The 22,542-nt window shown below is 35.2% G+C and overlaps 1 protein-coding gene across 5 annotated transcripts in view; it reads left to right on the top strand.

The window, feature by feature from the left end:
* RPS6KA3 (ribosomal protein S6 kinase A3) overlaps window positions 1-22,542 on the top strand; it is a 110,426-nt gene that overhangs the window by 7,527 nt on the left and 80,357 nt on the right. For 3 of the 5 annotated variants that reach the window (XM_090265341.1, XM_090265342.1, XM_090265343.1), the window contains exon 2: window positions 19,438-19,494. In XM_090265341.1, the coding sequence (XP_090121467.1) occupies window positions 19,438-19,494 (57 nt within the window). Of the gene's footprint in view, window positions 1-12,276; window positions 12,341-13,299; window positions 13,337-19,437; window positions 19,495-22,542 lie in introns of those variants that run through there. The other 2 variants (XM_090265344.1, XM_090265346.1) reach the window with 2 other exon arrangements.

Genomic DNA, 22,542 nt, shown 5'->3' with positions numbered 1-22,542 from the left:
AAATTCATAAGTGCTCTTGCATTTCCTGTCATTGTTTTCCTTTGTTAATGTAAATAGAACCACAGCAATACATAACAAATTAGATTTCCCATATTAACTAATATATCCATGGTTTCTTACATACCTTAACAACTAATTATGTTTTATCTGCCATGTAAATTGATTTTTATAATCTGATATATGGTGATGATCTCATCTTCAAATTTGACCTGGTTATATAGATCTCTGAGAGCTCAGCCTCTAATCCTTTGGTCCACAAAGCTTGTCATAGGAAACTTAGTTCAGTCATTTGATCTGTGTTAGAAGCACATGTCAAATGATAGCCTGAAGCAAAAGATCATTTTGACATTAATAGATTGAAGTGCATCTCAAGTGCAGTGTTTTGGGAGAAACCTTCACTCTAGAAATCTTACAGAACCTATATCAAAAACCTCAGTTACCAGAATGTTATTTCACTTCTTCCCATTTAGGGGCAAAAGTGAGTTCCCGAAAACCATATAAAATAACAGGGAAGATACACTTAAAAATTAAAAAAAAAAACCCAACTTCTAGATTGGCATTGTTCAGCAGCAACTAGCCACATGTGACTATTGAGCACTTGAAATGTGGCTAGTGTGGCTGAGGAACTGAATTTTAAGTTTGTTTTTAATTAATTTAAGTAGTCACCTGTGGCTATTGGCTAACACATTGAACAACACAGTTCTAGGTTATAGTATTAGTACAAATTGAACCCTTTTTTCCTACACTGGTGTTTTTCAACTCTACCTTCTATTATTTATATATTGAAATTAATAGGCTAAACTTTGTTCAAAATGAAAGATTCATTTAATATACATTTTGAAATTATGGTTTAATCAGCTTGGTTTTTCCTCTCTCCTATCCTAAAGATTTTGATAAGCCCTGCTAGGTGATACATGCCCCTCAAATCACCATTCTGCAGTTTCTACAACTTCACTAGTTATCATACCAGTGATAACACCAAAATATGTTACATTGTTCACTGTACTGTGCTATATTAACACTGGAAAGGGGGATTGATACATTTTAGAGACTAAGATATTCTGAATGCCTTCTCCGACTAAACACTTTTGTATACTCATTTGAATGAGGTAGACACAATTATTCTAAACGTACTGATGAGGAAACTAAAGTCTCAAGAGGTTAAGTAACTTGCTCATGTCTGCATGGCTAGTACGTAGGAGGTAGAATTCAGACCCAAGTGTCATAGATTGTGAATTCCATTGGCTTTCCACTAGACTGCCCTGCTTCAGTTGAGGTGAGTGATTCAGTCTAGATGAAATCTACAGGGAAAAGAGGTTCCAGTCATTTGCATGAGTAGATATTTTTATGGGAATGTGTAGGTAGAGTCAAAAAATAAAATCAATATTATTCTCCAAATACAGTGTGTGTTGAATAGGCTCTTGTGAGCTGGCCTGAGAAGCAGCAAGCGTGACACTGTATGGGAAAATGTTTTGAGATTTCTAAACAGCTGTCTTACAAATGAACATTTGAAATAAAAACTATGGGATTTGGAAAAGGGGGACTGCCTAGGTGTTACTTAACAGCTCTCCATACAGAAGTGCCTAGGTGTGTGCTCAGTAACTGTGCTTTGTTTTTTAATTGCAGTGTATTAAACCATTACCTCTTTATATTTGCCTGTTCTTTAGAGAAAAATCTATTTGATACTATTAAAGTGCCAGAAAAAAGTATGTGCCTCAACCTGAAAAAAAGTTGCCAATTATTTTGCTACAGTATAAAAACTGGAAATTTAAAGAAAAGTTAAAAAGACATTGGTGTTTCTTTTCTTTGGTTTTTAAACTAATTAATCTTTTTAAAAATTGAGATGATTTAATAACACAAAACTCATCCTTGTAAAGCATACAATTTAGTGGCATTTAATATAGTCACAAGGCTGTGCAACCATCACCACTACCTAATTCCAGAACATTTTATCACCCCCAAAATAAATCCCATGCTCATTAACAGTCACTCCCTATTCCTCCTTCCCCCACCCCCTGGCAACCAATAATCTTCTTTCTGTCTCTGTAGATCTGCTTATTTTTGACATTTCATATTAATGGGATCATACATATGTGTCTTTTGTGTCTGACATCATTCACTTAACATAATGTTTTCAAAGTTTATCCATGTTACAGCATGTATCAGTGCTTCCTTTTTATGATTGAGTAATAGGTCATTGTATGGATATACCACACTTGTTTATCCATTCATCAGTTGATGGGCATTTGGGTTGTTTCTGCTTTTTGGCTATTACGAATAATACTGCTGTGAACGTTCGTATACAAGTTTTTGTGTGATCATATGTTTTCAATTCTGTTGGGTATATACCTAGGAATGGAATTGCTTTGTCATGTGGTAAGTCTATATTTAACATTTTGAACAACTGCCAAATTGTTTACCAACTTGCCTGTACCATTTTATATTCTTACCAGCAGTGTATGAGCATTCTAATTTCTCTACATCCTCGTCAACACTTATTATCTTTTTCATTGTAGCCATCCTAGTGTGTATAAAATGGTATATCATTGTTGCCTATAGTTTGCATTTTCCTGGTAGCTACTTATGTTAAGGATCTTTTCATGTGTTTATTGTCTGCTTGTATACATAATTAACTCATGTGCTTATTATGTTACTGATCTGGGGACTTAAATGGAGTTTTGCTCTAATGTTGATATAGAAGATCCTTATCTATGTTATGTTACACACATAGTTCTCAGAAAACTTAGTTTCAGTTTGTGCTTTTAAAAGATTTTTCACTTTTATATGTGATTAGTACAAAGCTCTTCCTTGGACAATGGTTTTGCAGCTGGGTTAATAGAGCCCCATGTTCTATGGAAGTGCCTTAGGATACCTCATCACCTGACACACCCCTTTCCCAGCCAGAGCAGAGTTCCTACAGCAACACAACGAAGAGTTGAAGGTTAATTATAGGAAATTATAGAAAGAAAACAAAGATTGAGGGAGTAATATTTTTCTTATAGTCTCCTCAGTTTTGTTATACTATTTTATAGTTATTTAAAGCAAGAGTACAGACATTAATTGAAGGTCAATCAAAACGAAAGGTCTAGACTATCTGAAATTAAGTATAAGTTAACAGATAAATGAACTGTTTTCAAGAACTCATTTATTTAAAGTGAAATATGCAGGTATTTTACTTAAAGAAGTAAAAATGCACAATAAAATCCCTGTTTCCCTCCTTTTCATCAAGTTCCTGTGAGCTGGTGGTATAGTTCAAGAGAAATATCACAATAGATGTTATACCAAGAAGCGGGGTTACTTAAAGAGATAAGTGTCACAGGCAAGTTAACCATAAGATTTCCCTTGGATTATTAAAAAGAAGAACTCATAAATGAGTTTTAAAGTGATCTTTCTCCCCTGGCTATTCTGAGCATGTACAGCATAGTACTAGGCGATGATGAGTGAAACAGAGTTCTTTCCTTCGGAACATTGTAGTCTTAAAGTACTGAGGTAGATAGTTCAAAAACATGAAGCAGACTAAATTAGCAAGGAATGATATAAATAGATGTAATTGGATCTTTAGGACAAAATTTTGATCTATAATTTTACAGCAGTTTCCATAGTGCATTTTTAACTGTAATATAGAAAACTAGAAAAATGTTTTTACCCTCGATGCCCAATAAAATTATTTTTAACACTCGTGCACACACATCCAGAGAGAGAAAGACAGAGAAAACACCAACTGGTTCTGCCAAGGTAGAGGAGTCCCACTCCTCCGAGGCCCTCCTTTACAACTAAAACACCTTAGGCATAACACAAGCACAGGACCACCCTGAAAGGTGGAAACAAGAAGGCAGACTGCCTACATATTTTGGGACTCACGGCATGACACAAATAATTCCCTGAGTTTTCTTATTGTCTCCCTGAATTGGCTGCTATAGAAGCCTGCAGCCCAAAATCACCAACAGGTACAGACAAAATGGGCTCCAAGAAAAGCCTGTTCTCTTTAGCCAGATGACTCGGGAAAGGGTATCCTAAAAATAGTAAACTTTTTTTTTTGCACTATCTACCATGCTCTAGCCAAATATCAACAGAAAAACCCCTAACTCCAAGGAAGCAAGTGGCAGTGCTCAGATCCCCCCACCCAGTGGTGTTGGCTGAGTAGATTGGGGACCTGATCTTCCATTCCCTGCCTAGCAAAAGTAGACAGCACTTTGATTCCCTCTGCTGGGTGGTTTTGGCAAGGTGGTCAGGGACCTGATCTTTCCTTAGCTTCCTCATTTCGCCCCCTGCAGAAGGAGGTTGTGCTTTCAGTAGAGTGATGTCAGCAGTGTCCAGTTGAGCCTTCACCCCAATCTGGAAGCAGTGAGACTTACCAAGGCGGTGTGAGGCAGGGCTAGTCTCCACTAAGCCTCCCCCCTCCCTGTGTCAGTGAGGAGCTGAGCCTCCACCTTCACACAACATTAACAAGACAGAACAGTATGGTTGGAGGTAGGCTAGTTAACACTGCTTCCCGCCTCCCCTTATGTCAGGGGGGCCCAATGGGGAGCTGAGCCTCCACTCCCATCTACTGGTGGAACAAATTGGTAGATGGTAGGGCCAGTTGGCATTCCATTTCCTCCTCTCCCCTCCCCAGTTGTTAGTGGGCCCCTTCAGGGAACTGAGCTTTCCACTCTACCTTACAGCAACAGAACAATGTGAGTCAGCCTTCTGCTTCTCTCCTCCCTATTGTCAGTGGGGTCCGTCAGGGCTCTGAGCTTACACCCCAACACAGAGGCAATGAGGTGGTACAGGTTGGTGCCCCACTTTCACTGGGGCCAAGAGTAGGGCTGAACTTGGCATCTTACCCATCTGGCAAAAAAAAAAAAAAAGCACTGTGACTCATTTATTGTGTTCCACTTTTGCCAGGGTGATGTTGGTGGAACCCAGTAGGAAGTTGAACATACACACTCACCCTGCCCTGACACTGCATCTCAACTGGTGGACAGCTTACTAAAAAAAAAAAAATTAAAAAGATTAAGTAGGATCCAGAGTCTTGTAATCTCCAAAATGTTCATTGTACAATTGAAGATTAGTTATACTAAGAACCAGGAAAATATAACCCAAATGAGAAAATAGTCAACAGATACCAATTTGACAAGGATTTTAAAGCAGCCACCATAAAAATGCTTTAGTGAGCAATCACAAATACATTTAAAAAAATGAAGTATTAGTCTCAGAAAAGAAATAAAAGACATAAAGCAGAAAAATGGAAATTTTAGAACTGAAAAAACTACAATAACTGAAATAAATTTCAATGGGATCAACAGAAGAATGAAAATGACAGGAGTTAGTAAAAATGAAGATAGAGCAATAGAAATTACCCACGCTGAGCAAGAGAAAAAAATAAATTGAAAAAAAATGAAGAGAGCCTTAAGAGCCTGGGGGACATGTCATCAGAGTCTCAGAAAGCAGAGAAAAAAAATGTGGATGTGAAGAAATAATGGCTGTAGTGTTCCCAATTTGGCAAAAGATACAAGCCTACAGACTTGAGAAACTGACTGACTGAACCCCAAACAATATAAACCCAGAGTAATTCACACCCAGACACATCAAAATCAAACCTTTGGAAATGAGAGGTGGTTTAATGGGTATCTAGTTTCAATATTACAAGATGAAAAAAGTTCTGGAGCTTGATTGTACAACATGAATATACTTAACATATTGAACTGCAGACTAAAACTGCGTAAGATAATTTTTGTGTGTATTTTACCACAATTTTACAGTTTTTTAATAATCAAACTGGAAGTTAAGAGAGAATCTTGAAAGCCACTAGAGAGAAATGATCTGTTACCTTTCGGGGGGAAATGATTCAAGTGACAGCAGATCCTACATTAGAAACCAAGGAAGCCAGAGAAAATGCCATGCTGTTTTTCAAGTGCTGAAAAAAAAGAATAGTAAATCTAGAGTTCTATACCCAGTGAAAATATTCTTCAGAAATGAAGGTGCAATCAAAGCAGTCTCAGATGAAGGAAAGCTAAGGGAATTTGTCTGTACCAGACCCTGAAATGACTACAGGTAGTTGTTTAAGCAGAAGGGAAATTATAAAAGGATCTGGAACATCAAAAATAAAGAGGTAAGAATAACATGAATTCTACACAGTCTCTTCCAGAAAATAGGATAGGAAACACTTCACAACTTATTTTATTAAGCCAGTATTACCTATTACCCTGATCCCAAAACCTAAAGACAGTACAGAATCTACAGAAGAGTATTCCTCAAGATTTAGAAGGCACAGTCCTCGACAAAATATTAACAAAACAAATCCAGCAACATATAAAACACTACAGTGTGACCAAGTGGGTTTTATTCCAAGGATGTAAGACTGGTTCACTATTCAAAAATAACTGTGGCCCACCATATGAAAAAGTTGAAGAAAAATCATTGTATTAATGCAGAAAATGCATTAACCTAAGTTAAATATTCATGATAAAAACTCAGAAAACTAAGAATAAAAGGGGACCTTATTCAACTGATAAAGAACATTTAATGGAAAAATACAATTAAAAAAAATAAAAACAAAGACAAAAAATCTACAACTAATATACTTAAGAGTAAAAGACCAAGTGCTTTCCCCTTAATATCAGGAACGAGGCAAGGATGTCTGTTCTCACCACTGGTATTCAACATAGTCCTGGAAGTTCTTACCAGCATAATAGGCAAGAAAAGGAAATACTAAAAGACATACAGATTTGAAAGAAAGAAATAAGACTGTCCCTATTTGCAAGTGACATGATGGTCTCCAATGTTTTACTTACAAGCTATTATTGCTGTCTTCTTTTTATTCATGGAGATGTTTGTAAGCCTGTATGTAAGTTAATTGTATTAGTTAACAGTTATCAATAAGGTATTGTGGTCATTTTGGCAAAGATTTAAACACCACTTGTTTTACCAATGAGAAGACAGAGGTTCACGTAATCTTGCCACAATCACATAGCCTGGGCTTTGAAGCCTAGCATAATGGTTGTTGTGTCTGTTTTAGATAAGAGGGCTTCTTTAAGCCTCTGGAAATCAGAAGAAATTATACTTGTTCCTGAGACTCTTAAATTAGACAACCCACGTAATGCATTATTTATCTAGTAGTTAGATTTTTAGCCCTATAAATGGAAGTGGACCTATTAGGGTAAGAGATTCATCAGAACCCCAATAAATATTTGTATTTGTCATTTTCTGTGGCAAGATGAGTGGGAGGAAAGAAAAGCTAACACTGAACACCCAACATGGCTAGGCATACTGAACTTCACCACAAGCTTCGACATAACTAGTATCCAGATCCTATGGATGGAATACTGAGACTCATGTTTAGTAACTTGCCCGAAGTCACACCTATAATAAAGGGCAAAGACATGTTTTGAAACTTGATATGTCAGGCTCCAAAGCCCATGATCTTTTCTCTACACTGTGATTTCCCAGATTGTCTAATCACAGGAAACATCTAAGGTATCTGTTTAAAAAATGAAATACTGGGCCATGGGGCTTCTAGAACTTGTGATTCATTTTAGGTTTGGAGAAAGGCCATATAATGTATCATTAATGGGAATCATAGGTGATTCTGATCATCAGGCAGGTTTGAGAAATACTGCCCAACTCCATGAGTACTAACAAGTGGGGTTTGAAGGTATTCAGAAGGCAGCAACAGGGCTGGCTGTGAGTAGACAGATGCTACAAAAAAACGTTGATAGTAATAGTTTTCAATACTAGCAAAGTAAGAACAGTAAGATTGGATTGTGGGAATTATAACATTGCTTTAGGTTCCTTACTCTGCACAGGAAAACTTTTATTTTCTTTCTATTAGTACTTCTCTTTCAGGTGACAACATTTGTGCAATCCGTTCTTTGGCATTATTCTTGCTTACACTTGGGTACTAAGGCACAACTGAAGAATATAGATAAAACTAATTTGGATACAGAAGAGAAAGAAGGAATTAGAAATAACATAAAACAGCTTTAAATACAGAATCAGTAATTTCCTCAGGTGTAAAAACCCCATAAACTCTTAAATAGTTTTAATTCTTAATGTCACAGGATTATATCATTTCCAAACTGAAAGAGCTCTTGGGTATACACATATTTTATGCATGAGGAAAGCCACAACTCAGAGAGGCTTAAGGGCTTGCCCACAGTAGTGGCAGATTTTCAAATCCATCCTGGCCAAGGTTCCATCAAACTCTTAGGGATTGCATATAAGCACCAGAAAATAGTGACGTTTCCAAGGTCATGCTGCTTTTTAGAAATAAATTTAGTGGCAAGTCATTTTTGCCTCATCTTCCCTACTTTATCTAATTTTATGGCTTATTCCTTTTTAATTGTCTTATTGAGAATATAAGTACATTTAAAGGAATCTCTTTTAGAAGATAAAACAATTTGAAATACTATATTTGATCAATGATATTTATATCTGATCAATATGTTAGAAAAATGAAACACTACCTTCTTACACCTGGCTGGTTTGGCTCAGTGGATTGAGCGTCGGCCTGCGAGCTAAGTGTCGCTGGTTCGATCTTCCAGTCAGGGCACATCAGAGAAGGAAAACTCTGACTCCAAAAAACCTCCGCTGCCTTGCGGCATACCTCTTCAGGGGAAAGGCTAAGGGAGTAAACCCCGACAGAAAATCCGGAGCCGGAGTCCCTAAGGCGGTTTGACGTTGTAGTCAACACCGGCAACTCCTGCGGCGCACCTGAAGCCAAGCTGTATTGACTCCGTCTTTCCCTTGGACCCTTCAGCTGCGAAGAGAGGGGGGGTCTGCTGCATGGGCAACAGCAGACCCTCCATATCACCCTGCCCAGGCTCTGTAGCTTCAGCTTCACTGGAGAGGACACTCCAGCGTCATCGCAAGATGTCGATTCAACACGGGAGGAGACAGATACCGTGTCACTCCCGAGTCGGACTGCACAGCCATTCTCGGCGGTGCAGATAGACTCTTAAGAAGCTACCCCATCGTCTCTCGAGACGGACGGCTGCCGACGACGACCTTCTTACAATAGTGTATTTAACAAATGGACACTTTCAAAACGTGTTAAGGACGAACTAGTTTTTTCCACTTTTTATTATAAAATTTTAATTTATAAATAGAGAAAAAGGAGCATAACTAGATACCTATACATGAATTCTAGCAGTAATATATGACAGCATTTCTGTGTAGTGGTATGAGCTTTGGATTCAGACTTGAGTTCAGTTATCTTATTTGCAAACTTAATAGCTCTGTGATCTTGAACAAGTTATTGAATTTAAATCTTAACCTTTTTTCTCTACTACATATAATAATGTCGTCGTCGTCGTCGGCAGCCGTCCGTCTCGAGAGACGATGGTGTAGCTTCTTAAGAGTCTATCTGCACCGCCGAGAATGGCTGTGCAGTCCGACTCGGGAGTGACACGGTATCTGTCTCCTCCCGTGTTGAATCGACATCTTGCGATGACGCTGGAGTGTCCTCTCCAGTGAAGCTGAAGCTACAGAGCCTGGGCAGGGTGATATGGAGGGTCTGCTGTTGCCCATGCAGCAGACCCCCCCTCTCTTCGCAGCTGAAGGGTCCAAGGGAAAGACGGAGTCAATACAGCTTGGCTTCAGGTGCGCCGCAGGAGTTGCCGGTGTTGACTACAACGTCAAACCGCCTTAGGGACTCCGGCTCCGGATTTTCTGTCGGGGTTTACTCCCTTAGCCTTTCCCCTGAAGAGGTATGCCGCAAGGCAGCGGAGGTTTTTTGGAGTCAGAGTTTTCCTTCTCTGATATAATAATGTACGTCATGGTTTAATAATGATTAATTGGGGTTAAATAAGAGAATATGTGTAACATAACTAACACTATACTTTGAACAAAATAAGTTTTGTATAAATGATACCTATTATTATTATTTATTTCCTTGGGCTAGTAGTTTTTAGAAGAATATATTTCTGAACAAGTGCTTAGTTTATTTCTTTGTTCAATTTTTAAATCATAATCAGGAAATATGATCTGTACGATTCCTGCTTTTAAGAATTTTGGGTTTACTTTATGGACTAGAACATGATCAATCTTCATAATTTTTTATAGATATTTGAAAAGAACCTATATTCTTTTTACATTATAAAATTTAGTATCTACCTGTTTTAATATAAATTACTTCATATGCTTTGTCCTTATTTTGTTTATTATGCTTATTAGCGTGGTAAAATTTTCCCTTTTATTTGGTTTCCATTGATTTCATGTTATAGTCCCCAAAGTACCTTCTGTGTTCTGTGGTTGGGTTAGTCTGTGATTAAATGTTCAGTACTATTTTGCATTTATTACTTTAATGGCTTGTTTGAAAAAATAACATGCTAACCATAGAAAGTCTGAAAAAGAGAAACATAAACAGAAGAAAATGACACATCTTTACCATTGCTATGAAATACCATTATTTAAAAATTTAAATATGATTAAGAGTAGGGGTTTTTGAATCAGATTGGGCTTTGAATTTAGGCTCTGCTTATTAACCTTAGGCAGGATATTAGACATTTATTCAACAAATATTTATTGAACACCTACTGTGCCAGGCATTTTGCTAGGGGTAGAGGACACAGTGCTTAAAATGATAGACATACTCATCTTGGTTTAATTTCTTCATTTTTAAATTAGTCATAATGCCTCTCAGAGTTGTCAGAAGCATCAAAGATGATCTATAGTACTTAGTACTTGCTTGGTGTGTGGTAATTGCTCAGTAAATGATAGCAATTATTATTACTATATGTATTAAGTACTAATTATATTTTTAGTCTAAATTAAGTGACCTTTTTAATCAGCTTAAGATTTTTGTCTCACGGTTTATTTTTGGCCTTTATCTTACAAACGCTTTCCTTTTCTTTCAGCCTTTTTATATTTATGTTTCGTTTGGGTTTCTCTTTAAAGTAGTAAGTGATTGTATGAGTGTTTTAACCTTTTAAATAGTATAACCTAAGACTCTTAAAGTTTTTGTTATCAAGCATTTTAAACACATGCCATGGTAGAGACAATAGTATAATGAACCACTATATTCTCATAACCCAGACTCAAGAATTATCACCCCACCCCCACACACATGTACTGTCTTCCCTTCCCAGGCTCCAGTGGATTATTTTGAAGCTAATCCTAGATACATCATCTCAGATATAGATCTTGACATTTATATTTCTTAAAAGTACTTTAAAAAACACATAACTACTATACCATCATCATTCACAAAAATATCAATAATTCTGTAATAGCATCAAATATACAGTAAGACCCTTGATTTTAATTAGATACTTTAAATTGGACATTTTTTACATTATTACTTTTGGAATGATTTCATTAATCTTATTTTAAGTTTTTTATTTTTTACTTTTGTCATATGGATTGTTTTGTTGAGGTTTTTAAATAGTGAAGAAAGAATTATGGCACTGGAAAGATCTGGGTTTGAATCCTGCTTCTGCCACTCACTAATTAACTTTGCTGAGCCTTTGTTTCCTCATCTGTAAAGCAGGGATGATTATTACCTACCTCATGTTCTTAGGGTTGAATGTAATGCCTGCATGAAGTACTATTCAGTCTTTGCCAGTTATTATCTTCTAGTGATTTGGACTGCAATAAACAAATAGAACTCTTGGTTATTGTATGGTTTTTCAAAACACTGCAAAGTTTATACTTACTAGCTAATTACTAAAAATAGTGGTTTTTAAGTATCCTTTTAGGAAAGACAGAAAATTTAAAATCTTTGTTTCTTCCTTCTTCCACTAACCCTGTATTTTGAGTCCATATTAACTTAGCCTGAGGTTACATATCTTACCTTTAACTTTCTAAAGTTTTATATTGCTTATATACTATATTGGTTATTTATTCCTCATTTGACCCTTTCTTTTTTAGTAGGGTTAATTATTTTATTCAGGTTTATTTCTCGATACTAAGTTGGTGTCAGTATACTTCACCAGTTCTTTCCTACCTTAATATTTTGAATTCTTACTTTGGTTCTCTTTCAATAGTCTAGGACACAGCTTTGGACAATTTATGAAAAAAAGATACTACCAGGATGGTAATGTTTTATAAGACTTTGTAGAGCTGAGAATAATTTCCTGTGACCTTTGTATACGAAAAACTAGGACAAGGTATAAAATTCTTAGGTTGTAATTTTTCCCTTTCAACTCTCAGTAAGTCATTTTCATTGTCTTCTGGCATTTGTTATTGCAGAGGAAAACTCTGAGGTCAATTGGATTTTAGTTCCCTTGAAAATAACCTATTTTTTTTCTGCTTGTATGCTTGTAGGACTATATCTTTATCCTTGAAATTTAAAAACATTTGCCAGGACATGTCTTGGTGTTGATGATCTCTGTTGAACCTTCTCAGTCTCCAGTCTCAGGTATTTTTTTTTTCAGAACTGGAAAGTTTTCTGTACTTTTGATTGATTAAACTGCTCTGTTTTTTTCTTTAGGAACATCTGTTATTCATAGATTATTTCTATGTCTGTCCTCCATATTTTTTAAATCTTTTCTTTCATTTCCTTTTTCATTTTCTCAAGTTTGTCCTCTGTGGCATGGATTCCGTTTTCTGCAGTGTCAGTTCTAATACTTGCTATTCACAATGCAGATTTAATTTTGGTTACCGTGTTTTCTTTTTTTTAATTCTTATCTCAACATAACTCTTGTTTCGTAAGCAGAATTCCCCTTAGGAGTACACTCTAAAAAACATGAGGTGGATTCAGGTTTAAAATGTATTTTCTAAGGCCACAACCACAGGAGCAGAAAGGAAAGAAAAAACTTCTTAAAATGAAGATAACCAAAGGTCATTCCTACCCTTGTTTAGAAAATAGAACAGTCATGAGTACTGGCAGGCCTTTACTTGCTGGAGAACTAGCAAAGCAGGCATACGGGCGCCTTAACTAGAATAAATGATTTTTCTAATTACATGGATTGATTTTATCTTTATAAAAATATTATATAATAAATACATATAATTTTGAAAATACAGCACAAAGAAGGAAATCCTATGACCCAGGTAACTACGGATAAGATTTTTTATATGCTTTGCCAGTTACATGCACACATGTTGCGGTGGGGGGGATACAAAATTGGGGTCATACTATGTAGTTTCTATCCTTTTTAATTGAATATATTGCAAGTATATCTTTGCATCATTAGTTTTTCTTGGAGGCCCTGATTTTAACCATTGCATAGTATTCCTACATATGAATAGATGTATTATGATTTATTTAACCAGTCCCCTGTTTGTCATTTAGATTGTTTTCTATTTTTCAGTATAATGAGTATGATGACTATCACTGTACATAAGTCTTTATGCACATCTCTGATATTTCCTTAGGATAAATGAGGAGCTGATTCTTAATCCTGACACATTGGTAAGGATTATATACCTTCCTTATTAAGAATTTAAAATGCTTGTTTCTTACTGTTTCAATGTGATTGCCTAGAAGATTTTTGGATTCTGAACAGTTTGATGGTATCTTAACTGAAGTTTGAGAGAGGTTTCTAATGCCTCATCCTCAACACCTTCATGGAACTCCTGTTGTATAAGCTTCGGGCAGGAAAAACATTGCTGATATCACAGAGTTTGGAAGGCAGATATACTTGTGGAAACTTGAAAGTGGTATAAAAAAAAAAGTGTGGCCCTTCCTCATTTATACAACCTGGGTCTCCACTAGGGCTCTGGACCCTTTCTTTTTCTCCTCCCTCCCTCTTATTTCAGGTTGTTATTCTCTGTGAGGGATTCTTTTCTCTTTCTTCATATGTAAATTTTATTTCTAGGTAGGAAGATGTCAGTATCTGGTATGTCCTGCTAAGTTAAAGTTAGCATTTGATCAATCACAGATAATGTTTTTAGTCCCAGCATACTTGTATATGATGATCTCCTGCTGAACTCAAAGCATTTTAAAAATTTTATATTTTCTTCAAAGGTATCAGGCAGCAGCGTGGAAATATGCATTGTTGTAGCATGCCATTACAACCAAACAATCTGTTTAGTAGGATTACTTAAAATGAAATTTTTTAATTAAGTAAAATGTTCTTATATTTAACATTTCAGAAATTTCCTTGAAATTCTTGAGAGTATTCTAGAAGTCCTAAAGCCTTGATTCGGAATTACTGATTTGAATTGTTCATCCTTTTTCATTTAAACCAGGAAGATGATCTTAAGTGATAATTTTAGAGCACATTAGAAGTTATTTTGAAAACATACCTGCTGAAACTCAAGTCAACAGTCTCCTTTATCTGATTTGTTCTGATGAGACCCATATTGTACATTATCTAAATTCTGACTTTTACACATTTCAAACTAACAGTAAAGTGTGATTAGAATTTTCTAACCTTTTATAGTATTTCACATAATATTTGCATATGTTCACTCTGCCTAGCTCTGCAGTTTTTTGGCTGGAAGGCATTATAGTGGGACAAGGGGATAAATATATTTGCCTCTCTTTTAAACTGTTCTTTTTTGTCTGTTCTCATTCTTTAGCCATGTTGTATAGAAATATACCACACATAAGAATGATTTCTTTGACAGGAAGCTGACTGTACTAAGTAGTGAAACAGGTATCTCAACACTTTCCAGTACTTGTTCACTGCATTGCATTTAGAACTACAGAAATGTAAATATCACACGGTCAAATGAGGCAAAAGAAGGGACAGGAAGTAGCATTTACCGAGTATCTGCTGTCCCTTGGTGGAAACTTTTAATTACAATGTTCCTGTGAGGTTGATAGTATATGCATCTTACCAATGAAGAAACTGAGGCTCAAAATGTACATAATATACCCAAGGTCCGAAAACTGTAGCATTAAGCAACAGTACTGGGATTTAAACCTGGTACTAGCCAGATTCAGACCACCTGTTTTCTCTGTTTCTTAGAATTAGAGAATTATGTTTTCCTGTTTAATAGGTGCTATTTCTTGAACTTTGGGACTGTAGAAATTGCAGTGAATCTGACTGATGGTGCATGTAACCTGATCTCTAATGAAGCCAAGGGTCATTTTTCAAAAGGGAAACTTCTTAGCTTCAAAGTAACTGCTCATTTCTAACAGATAACATTTGAATCTTTGTTTCGATAAAATGAAGTGAAACAAAACACTTGATGACATAAAGGTGCTTTTTTGGTATGTCTTTGTAAAGATCCTGCACTGGTATGCAGAATAACATTGGCCTTCATATTTTCCTGCTTTAAAAATTAAATTGTTCAAAAATTTAAATCTTTGCTAAACTCAGAAAGGAAGAAGGTAAATATTTTTGCAAAAAGTAGAGCATAAAAATACCTTTAAATCATGTTTAATTCAATTTTTTTTCTTAGATTGCTTTGTTAGTATATAATTGTTAACGAGCTGAGTGAGGAGTTTACAAAATATATTGTAAAATTTATGGATCACATAAAGCTGAAAATAGTGAAGAGACTGATTTCCGAATTTGGAATCTAATCTGTAGAGTCTGTAGCAATAGATCAGAACTGAAAAAAGATGAAGCAAAAATTTAAAATGAGACTAAGAGTAACAAGCACAGAGTGGAGAATACATGGCTTAGTTGCAGTGTAAATGAAAGGGAGGATTTAATCAACAGAAAACTACATATGACTCAGCAGTGTGTTGTGGACATTCCAAAAATATTGCATATGTGGACTGCATTAATATAAGTTATTATCTAGGACAGAAGAGGTGATATGCCCTTTACTCTGCATTGCTCATATCACGGTTGGAATGTTCATTGCATGCAATTCTGTATACCACCCTTTAAGAGGAATTGGATGTATGCACAGAAGGAAGATGGTCTCATCTGTCTAAAAGGAATGTTTGAAGGAACTTGAGCTATCTAGAAAAGAACAAACTTGGGGTGGTTTGTAGTTATAGCTATAGATTTACTTGCTGTGACTCTGCCGATGTAGTGCAGGCAAGTTAGACATCATATATTAGTAACTCTCTTAAATGGAATTTGTTGCTGAGGAAAGCTACTATATAATGAATAATTTTATCTAGCAGCCAAAGCTTTTTCTGAGATAGGGTGTTATAGGCTGCTGATGAAGTAGTACATCCTTGTCTTGATAGTGTTCTATCATAGATGAGAATGGGATGGAAAGAACTGAAGCAAATGATATATATTTGGAATAGAAGACTTTCAAGATCCCATATCCATCCTAAACTTTTTTTTGGTTCTAAGATCAAAAGGACTTTATGGAGTATTATCTTATCCTCATGAATCTACCTCACCTTAATAATAGTAACTTGCATTGGTATAACTATTTACAATCTGTAAAGTGCTTTCTTACGAGTTAACTCAGTTTTCAGCCTAAAAATAATATTGTGTAGGCAGGGCACCTATCCTCATTTTGAACAGATGAAGTAATAGGCTAGGAGAAGATCTGAATTGCTCCAAAACATAAAGCTTGTAAGTGGCAGACCTAGGGCTCTTCCCTTGGGCCACCAACTCCAAGTTTAGTCCTGTTTCTACTGTACCAGTTTGCCTTAAAAAGTAAGTTATAAGTTGTGATTCTTGTTTTGCACACATGGAAGTCGCAAGGAGCAGGCAGTTCTCAAATTATACTCCCATGAAAAGTGTAAGTGTAGCTCAAGTTAGAACAGGGGTTTTAAAAGTCCAATAATAGGGGAGCTGTTGAGCAGATTATTATAAAAAAGAGAACTCTGTGCAATTAATGAGAAAATCTAGTTTGTGTTACTAGTTGAATGATGGTAATATTCACTAAGATAGCAAACACAGGAGAAGTAGAAGATGATGGACCACAGAGGGGGTGATTGAATTGAATTTTGGACATAATTAAAATAGCTAACAGTGATTGTTTACTAAGTGCCAGGCACTGTGCTTAAGGTTTTATATCATTTGTCTCATTTAGTGTTCAGAACTCTGTGAAGATAAGACTTTTTAATTTTCACATTCCATATGAAGAAACTAAAGCTTAGTTTAAATAATTTGTCTAAGGCTTCATAATTAGTGCAAGGGCAGAAATCTAAGACGGTGTTCTTAAGCGCTAGTTTAAGGTTCATCTGGGATATCTGACTAAAAATAATCGGTCTTCAGTTGAAAAAATGGTTGTGGCTTTTAGAAGAAGGAGGTATCCTAGAGTTGAGTCCTTAACATAGAAATGGGCCTCTGAAAGTGTCTTGGGAAAATAAAGATTTTATACCTGCCTCCCCCTTCTTTTTATTTTTTGCATTTACACCATTTCTGTACTTTATAATATTGCGTAGGCATTTCCTAACCTAGGAATATATGCTGTGAGTGTTCGAAAATGAAATGTGCCTTTTTTATGGGTTGGTAGACTTGTGAGATCTTCTAGAATGGCAGCCATGTTTTATTAACCTTTCATCTCCAGCTTGGTGCCTAGAACATAGCATGAATGAAATGAAATAAATGGATGAATGGATGGATAAATAGGGATGTTGAGAGTGGAGAGAGGAGTTCAAATTCAGAGCAGATGCCTCATATGGGCCATAGGGTAATGGCTGGTTTACCTTTTATTTTCCAGTTGATAGTGCTTTAAAGATGGTTAGCTTAGATTCTTGTATGTTTGTTGAATTAACAAGTAGTCAAGGGAATTTAACTCTTTCCAGTGAGGAAACTAGAGAAGACATAACAGTATTCCCTCACTTAACATGGGTATTATGTTCTAGACCCCCCCCCCCCGTGATAGGTGAAAATCCGCGAGGTAGGAACCTTACACTTATTTTAGTATTTATATATATTTTAAGGCTTTATAAACCCTTCCCACACACTTATAAACGTTTCCAGTCCCTTATTAACCTTTCCCACTCCCTTGTTAACCTTTTCCACACGTTTATAAACATGACTTATGTTCTTAAACATAATCTATACTCTTAAACCTATGTAACTTTGACAACATATGTATACAGTACCACAAAATCCCGTGATAGAGCGAAAAATCCGCAATAAATAATTAAATATAATATTTTTAAGAATCCCGCGATACAGTGAAGCCATGATAAGTGAACCACAATATTAGAGAGGGACTACTGGATATGTTCCTGACTCCGGTTTTGTTTTATTTTGTCTTAAGTTACACAAATAGTACATATCAATTGAAGACATTCTAGACACATTAGAAAATTAAAACAAGCAAAAACAAATAATTTAAATTGTCTAAAATTCTACCACCCAGAGATAGCCACTGTTAACATTTTGGTGTATATCCTTCCAGAGTTTTCCCCATAGAAATATATACATTGAAACATGTATATATTTATCTAAAATGGAATCATTACAATCCATATTGTTTTACAAACTGCTTTTTCACTTATTACATGCAACTGTCTTTTCATGTCAATAAATTTACATCTTTGTCATCATTTTTAATGGCTGCATAGTATTCCATAATGTGGATGCAACAAATAATATTTAACTAGTTCTCTATTGTTAGGAATTTAGATTTCCAATTTGAAGTTCTTTCTTTGGAAAAAGTTATGGTGAGCATTCTTGTATGTACATCTTTGCACACGTGTTCATTGTTTTAAAAAATAAACCAAAATGATGGGCCGTTTCAAGCTTTTATGTTTCTTGTTGTTTTTTAATACAGACTTATATTGCCTTCCTGAAAGGTTGAGCTGATTTACACCTTCTCCAGCAGTATAGCCTGAGTACTCTTTTCCCCATATTAGCACTGGGTGTTATTTTTTCTGTAAATTATTACCAATTTGAAAGGCAAAGGTATCTTTCAATTAAATGCATTTCCTTGATTAGTACTAAAGCTGAACTCTTTTTTCCTTTATTGCTCATTTCTGTTGAGGTCCATCGTTTTTTCTTACAGGTTTGTAAAACAAAGCTCTTTATGTATTGAGGATACCAACTCATATGTTACTTTTATTTCTTTTTGTAATCAATTTTATGTGTCTGGCAGAAGAAGTTTTAAACTTTTATGGATTCAAATGTCAATTTTTTCTTCATGATTTCCATCCTCCTTACCCCATAAGTATTCACCTGTATTTTCTTCTAATACTTGTATAATTTTATTTTTGACATTTAAATGTTTAATCCATCTGGAATCTATTTTGATGTAGAGATCTAGCTTAATTTTCCTCTGAAATAATTAATCAGTTGCCCTGATTAATTATCAGTGGAGTTGGAATTTAAACTGTGTTTTCCCATAGAAAGTATTGTAAATGAAGTTTGATGAGCTTTTAATAGGACCATTTATAATGCATTTAACTATTATAATAAATGCAAGGGCTTACCTGGAAAGGTAATGATCATATATTATACCATTTCCATGGAAAAGTGTTTTTATAGTTTAAAATAAACAATTTACATATTAACTTTTAAAGCACAGCTTATTGCAAATTGGCAACTGACACTTATATCATGGGTCTGTACTTCCTGAGAACCCTTTAGGGGTGAAAATATTCCTATATAATTTTGTTTTGTCTGCCTTCATTTAACTTTAACTGATGTGAGATCTGTTTTGGTAACTTTTTATTTGCTGTGCTTTTCACAGAATGGACAGCAAATTATGGATGAACCTATGGGAGAGGAGGAGATTAATCCACAAACTGTAAGTAAAATATTGTATAATAAGAAATATAGATAAATCAGATGCCATAAAATTTAAGCATTCTTTTAAACTGAGCAGAATGACAATTTTATAGTATTAGAAATTTGTTGATGCTTTCACATGAATTTTACTTTGGCATTCTTGAATAAGCCAGTGACGTTTTAAAAAATTGTTTGATAAGACTGAGTTTGAGAGAATGAAAAATAATTGCTTTTATATTGTTGAAAGTTTTTCATTAGTACATTAAAACTTATTTTTTAAAAAATCAAACTAGCCATAGATTTATTACAGGCAAGTTAATAAACTGTCTCCCCTGCAAGATAATCATTGTTAGCAGCTCAGTTATTATTTTCTTTTTTTTCTGTGCATAAGACAATTGTTGATATTTACAAAATACATATATTCTTCAACTTGTTATTTTCACTTAATGTCGTAAACATCTTTTATGACAAAATGTAGATCTACATCTTTTAAATGGTGTATAATCTATTTTATGCATGTAATTTTCCCCCATTTATTTTTGTGAACTTGTGATTCATTAGGATATATAGTCTTAGAAAAGGATGTGCTGGAACAAAGGATATGAACATTTAAATCTCAGAAGACACTGCCAAAATGCCTTTCAAACCAAAAATTAATTCCATTGTTGAATAGGGTATGGTCAAACAGGAATTCAACACTGGGTATTATCAGAAATTATTTTTAATTTGTGCCACTCTAAATAAATAATACTTTCGCATTTTAATTTGCATCTCATTTGATTATTAGTGAAGTTGAGTATCCACACATTATTAGCTTTTGTATTTTTGTGTTTGTCCAACTTTCTTTGGGGTCACTTGTCTCCTTATGATCTGTATTATCTGTATATAGTCTGGATATTAACTCCATGCTTATAACGTATCTTGCAAATATTTTCTCCCTGTTTTTTAAGATGGATTATGTTGTCTGTCATTGTATGTGTGCAGAAGTTTTCATTTTTAAGTCGTTGGATCTGACTTCTGGGTTTTATGTTTTGGTTAGAAAATCCTTCCCTGCACCAAGGTTATAAAAATATTCTCTTACATTTTCATCTACCACTTTTGTGATTTTATTTTTTGCATTGAGATCTATAATCTACGTGGAATTTTAGTACCTGTTGTGATGTAGAACTCTAACCTTCCTTTCCAAATAAAGAGCCTGGTGTCCTAATATCTACTTACTGAATAAATAAAGCCAATCATTCCCACTCATTTGAGATTCTTCTTTTATCATATGAAAAATTGCCATTTACCCATTGTATCAGTTTCCTAGGGCTGCCCTAACAAAGTACTACAAACTGAGTGGTGTAAAACAACAGAAATTTGTTCTCTCATAGTCCAGGAAACTAGAAGTTTGAAATCAAGGTGTTGACAGAGCCATCCTCTCCCTGTAGGCTTCAGAGGGAGAGTCTTTCCTTGCCTCTGCCAGCTTCTGGTGGGGCAGTCCTTGGTGTTCTTTGCTTGTAGATACATCACTCCAATCTCTACCTCCACTGTCACATGGTATTTCCCTGTGTGTCTCTGTGTTCAAAATTTCCTCTTCTTATAAGGACACCAGTCATTGCATTAGAGCCTACCCTACTCCAGTTTGATCTCATCTTAACATGTTTACATTTGCAAAGACCCTATTTTCAAATAAGGTCACATTCACAGATACCGGGGATTAGAACTTGATAATATTTTTTTTAACAGTGTTTTAAATTATATTTTTCAATTACAATTAACATACAATATTAGTTTCAGGTATATGGCATAGTGACTACACATTTATGTACCTTACAAAGAGGTCACCCTAATAAGTCTAGTACTCATGTGGCATCATGTAAAGTACAGCATAGGGAATATTGAACATACCTTTTTCGAGGACACAGTTCAGCTTACAACACCCCTGAAGGTTTTGACTTCATATACAGTTTCAGTTACGGTACTTTTATTATGTTTTTTCATATATGGCAAGGCAAGCCTTTCCACCTTTTTACATTTCAAAATTGTAGTCTTATACATCTTATAGATAAATTTTACAATCAAGTTATCAACTACTCCTGAAATATTTATTGGGATTTTTATCAGAATTACATTTAACTTACAGATTAATTGGAAAAAAATTATTTTAATAATATTGAGACTTCACATCCAAAAGACATTCATTTACTCAAATATCCTGTTATAGCCTTTATCAAAATTTTATGGTTTCTTACATATAGTTTTATCTATTTCTTATTAAGATCATTCATGGATATTTTGTTATATTGTAAGTGGGATTTCTTTTCTGCTGTATCTTCTATGTGGTTATTGCTAGCATATTAAAAAATTATGTTTCTATATGCTTTTTAACATCTTGGGAAAGTTAATTTTTCAGAAACCAAACAAATTTTCATAAACATTATGTCAGTTATGGAGGAGTGAGATTTTTGTACTGTTCTTAAAACCCTTTAACAGTTTTGTGCTCCCTTTAAATAAAGTCCAAGCTCTGTATTATCACCACCTGCCAGGTCCTGCATGATAAGGCCTTTGCGTACTTCTTCATATTCTCTCCAGCCACACACCTCTGCCCTCTACTGAAAGTCCAATCACTCGAATGTATCAGGTTCTCTTTCGCCTCTGGGATTTCAGAGGCAATATTCCCTCTCCCTGAATTTTTCCCCTTACCACCACGCTCCAGTTAATTCATGATTATCCTTCAGATCAAAGTTTTGATGCACTTTAACTGAGACATCTTCTTGATACAACTATCACTTCCATTTTCACCTTGAGTTCAATGTTTTTCCTTTGTGCTGCCACAGCAGTCTATGCATACCCTAAATGGCAACACCCCACTAGCTTCTACTGCTTATTTATTTCTTTATGTTTTCTACTAAACTGTGAGCTGCATGAGGCAGTGACCATATCTGACTTATTTTTTGTTTTATATCCAGCACCCTAGTAAATGCTTGTTGATTAAATAAATGCATGAATTTTGTTCTGGCTATCACAGGGACCTGGGCATGTGGCCTAGTTCCCAAGGCTACCTTCACATTTGCTCTACATTTCT

Source organism: Furipterus horrens, unplaced genomic scaffold (assembly GCF_987537825.1).
Source record: "Furipterus horrens unplaced genomic scaffold, mFurHor1.1.pri manual_scaffold_17, whole genome shotgun sequence".
In the NCBI taxonomy this organism is placed as follows: domain Eukaryota; kingdom Metazoa; phylum Chordata; class Mammalia; order Chiroptera; family Furipteridae; genus Furipterus; species Furipterus horrens.
The sequence above is the reverse complement of the archived record's forward strand: the minus strand, read 5'-3'. Positions and strand labels throughout refer to the sequence as shown.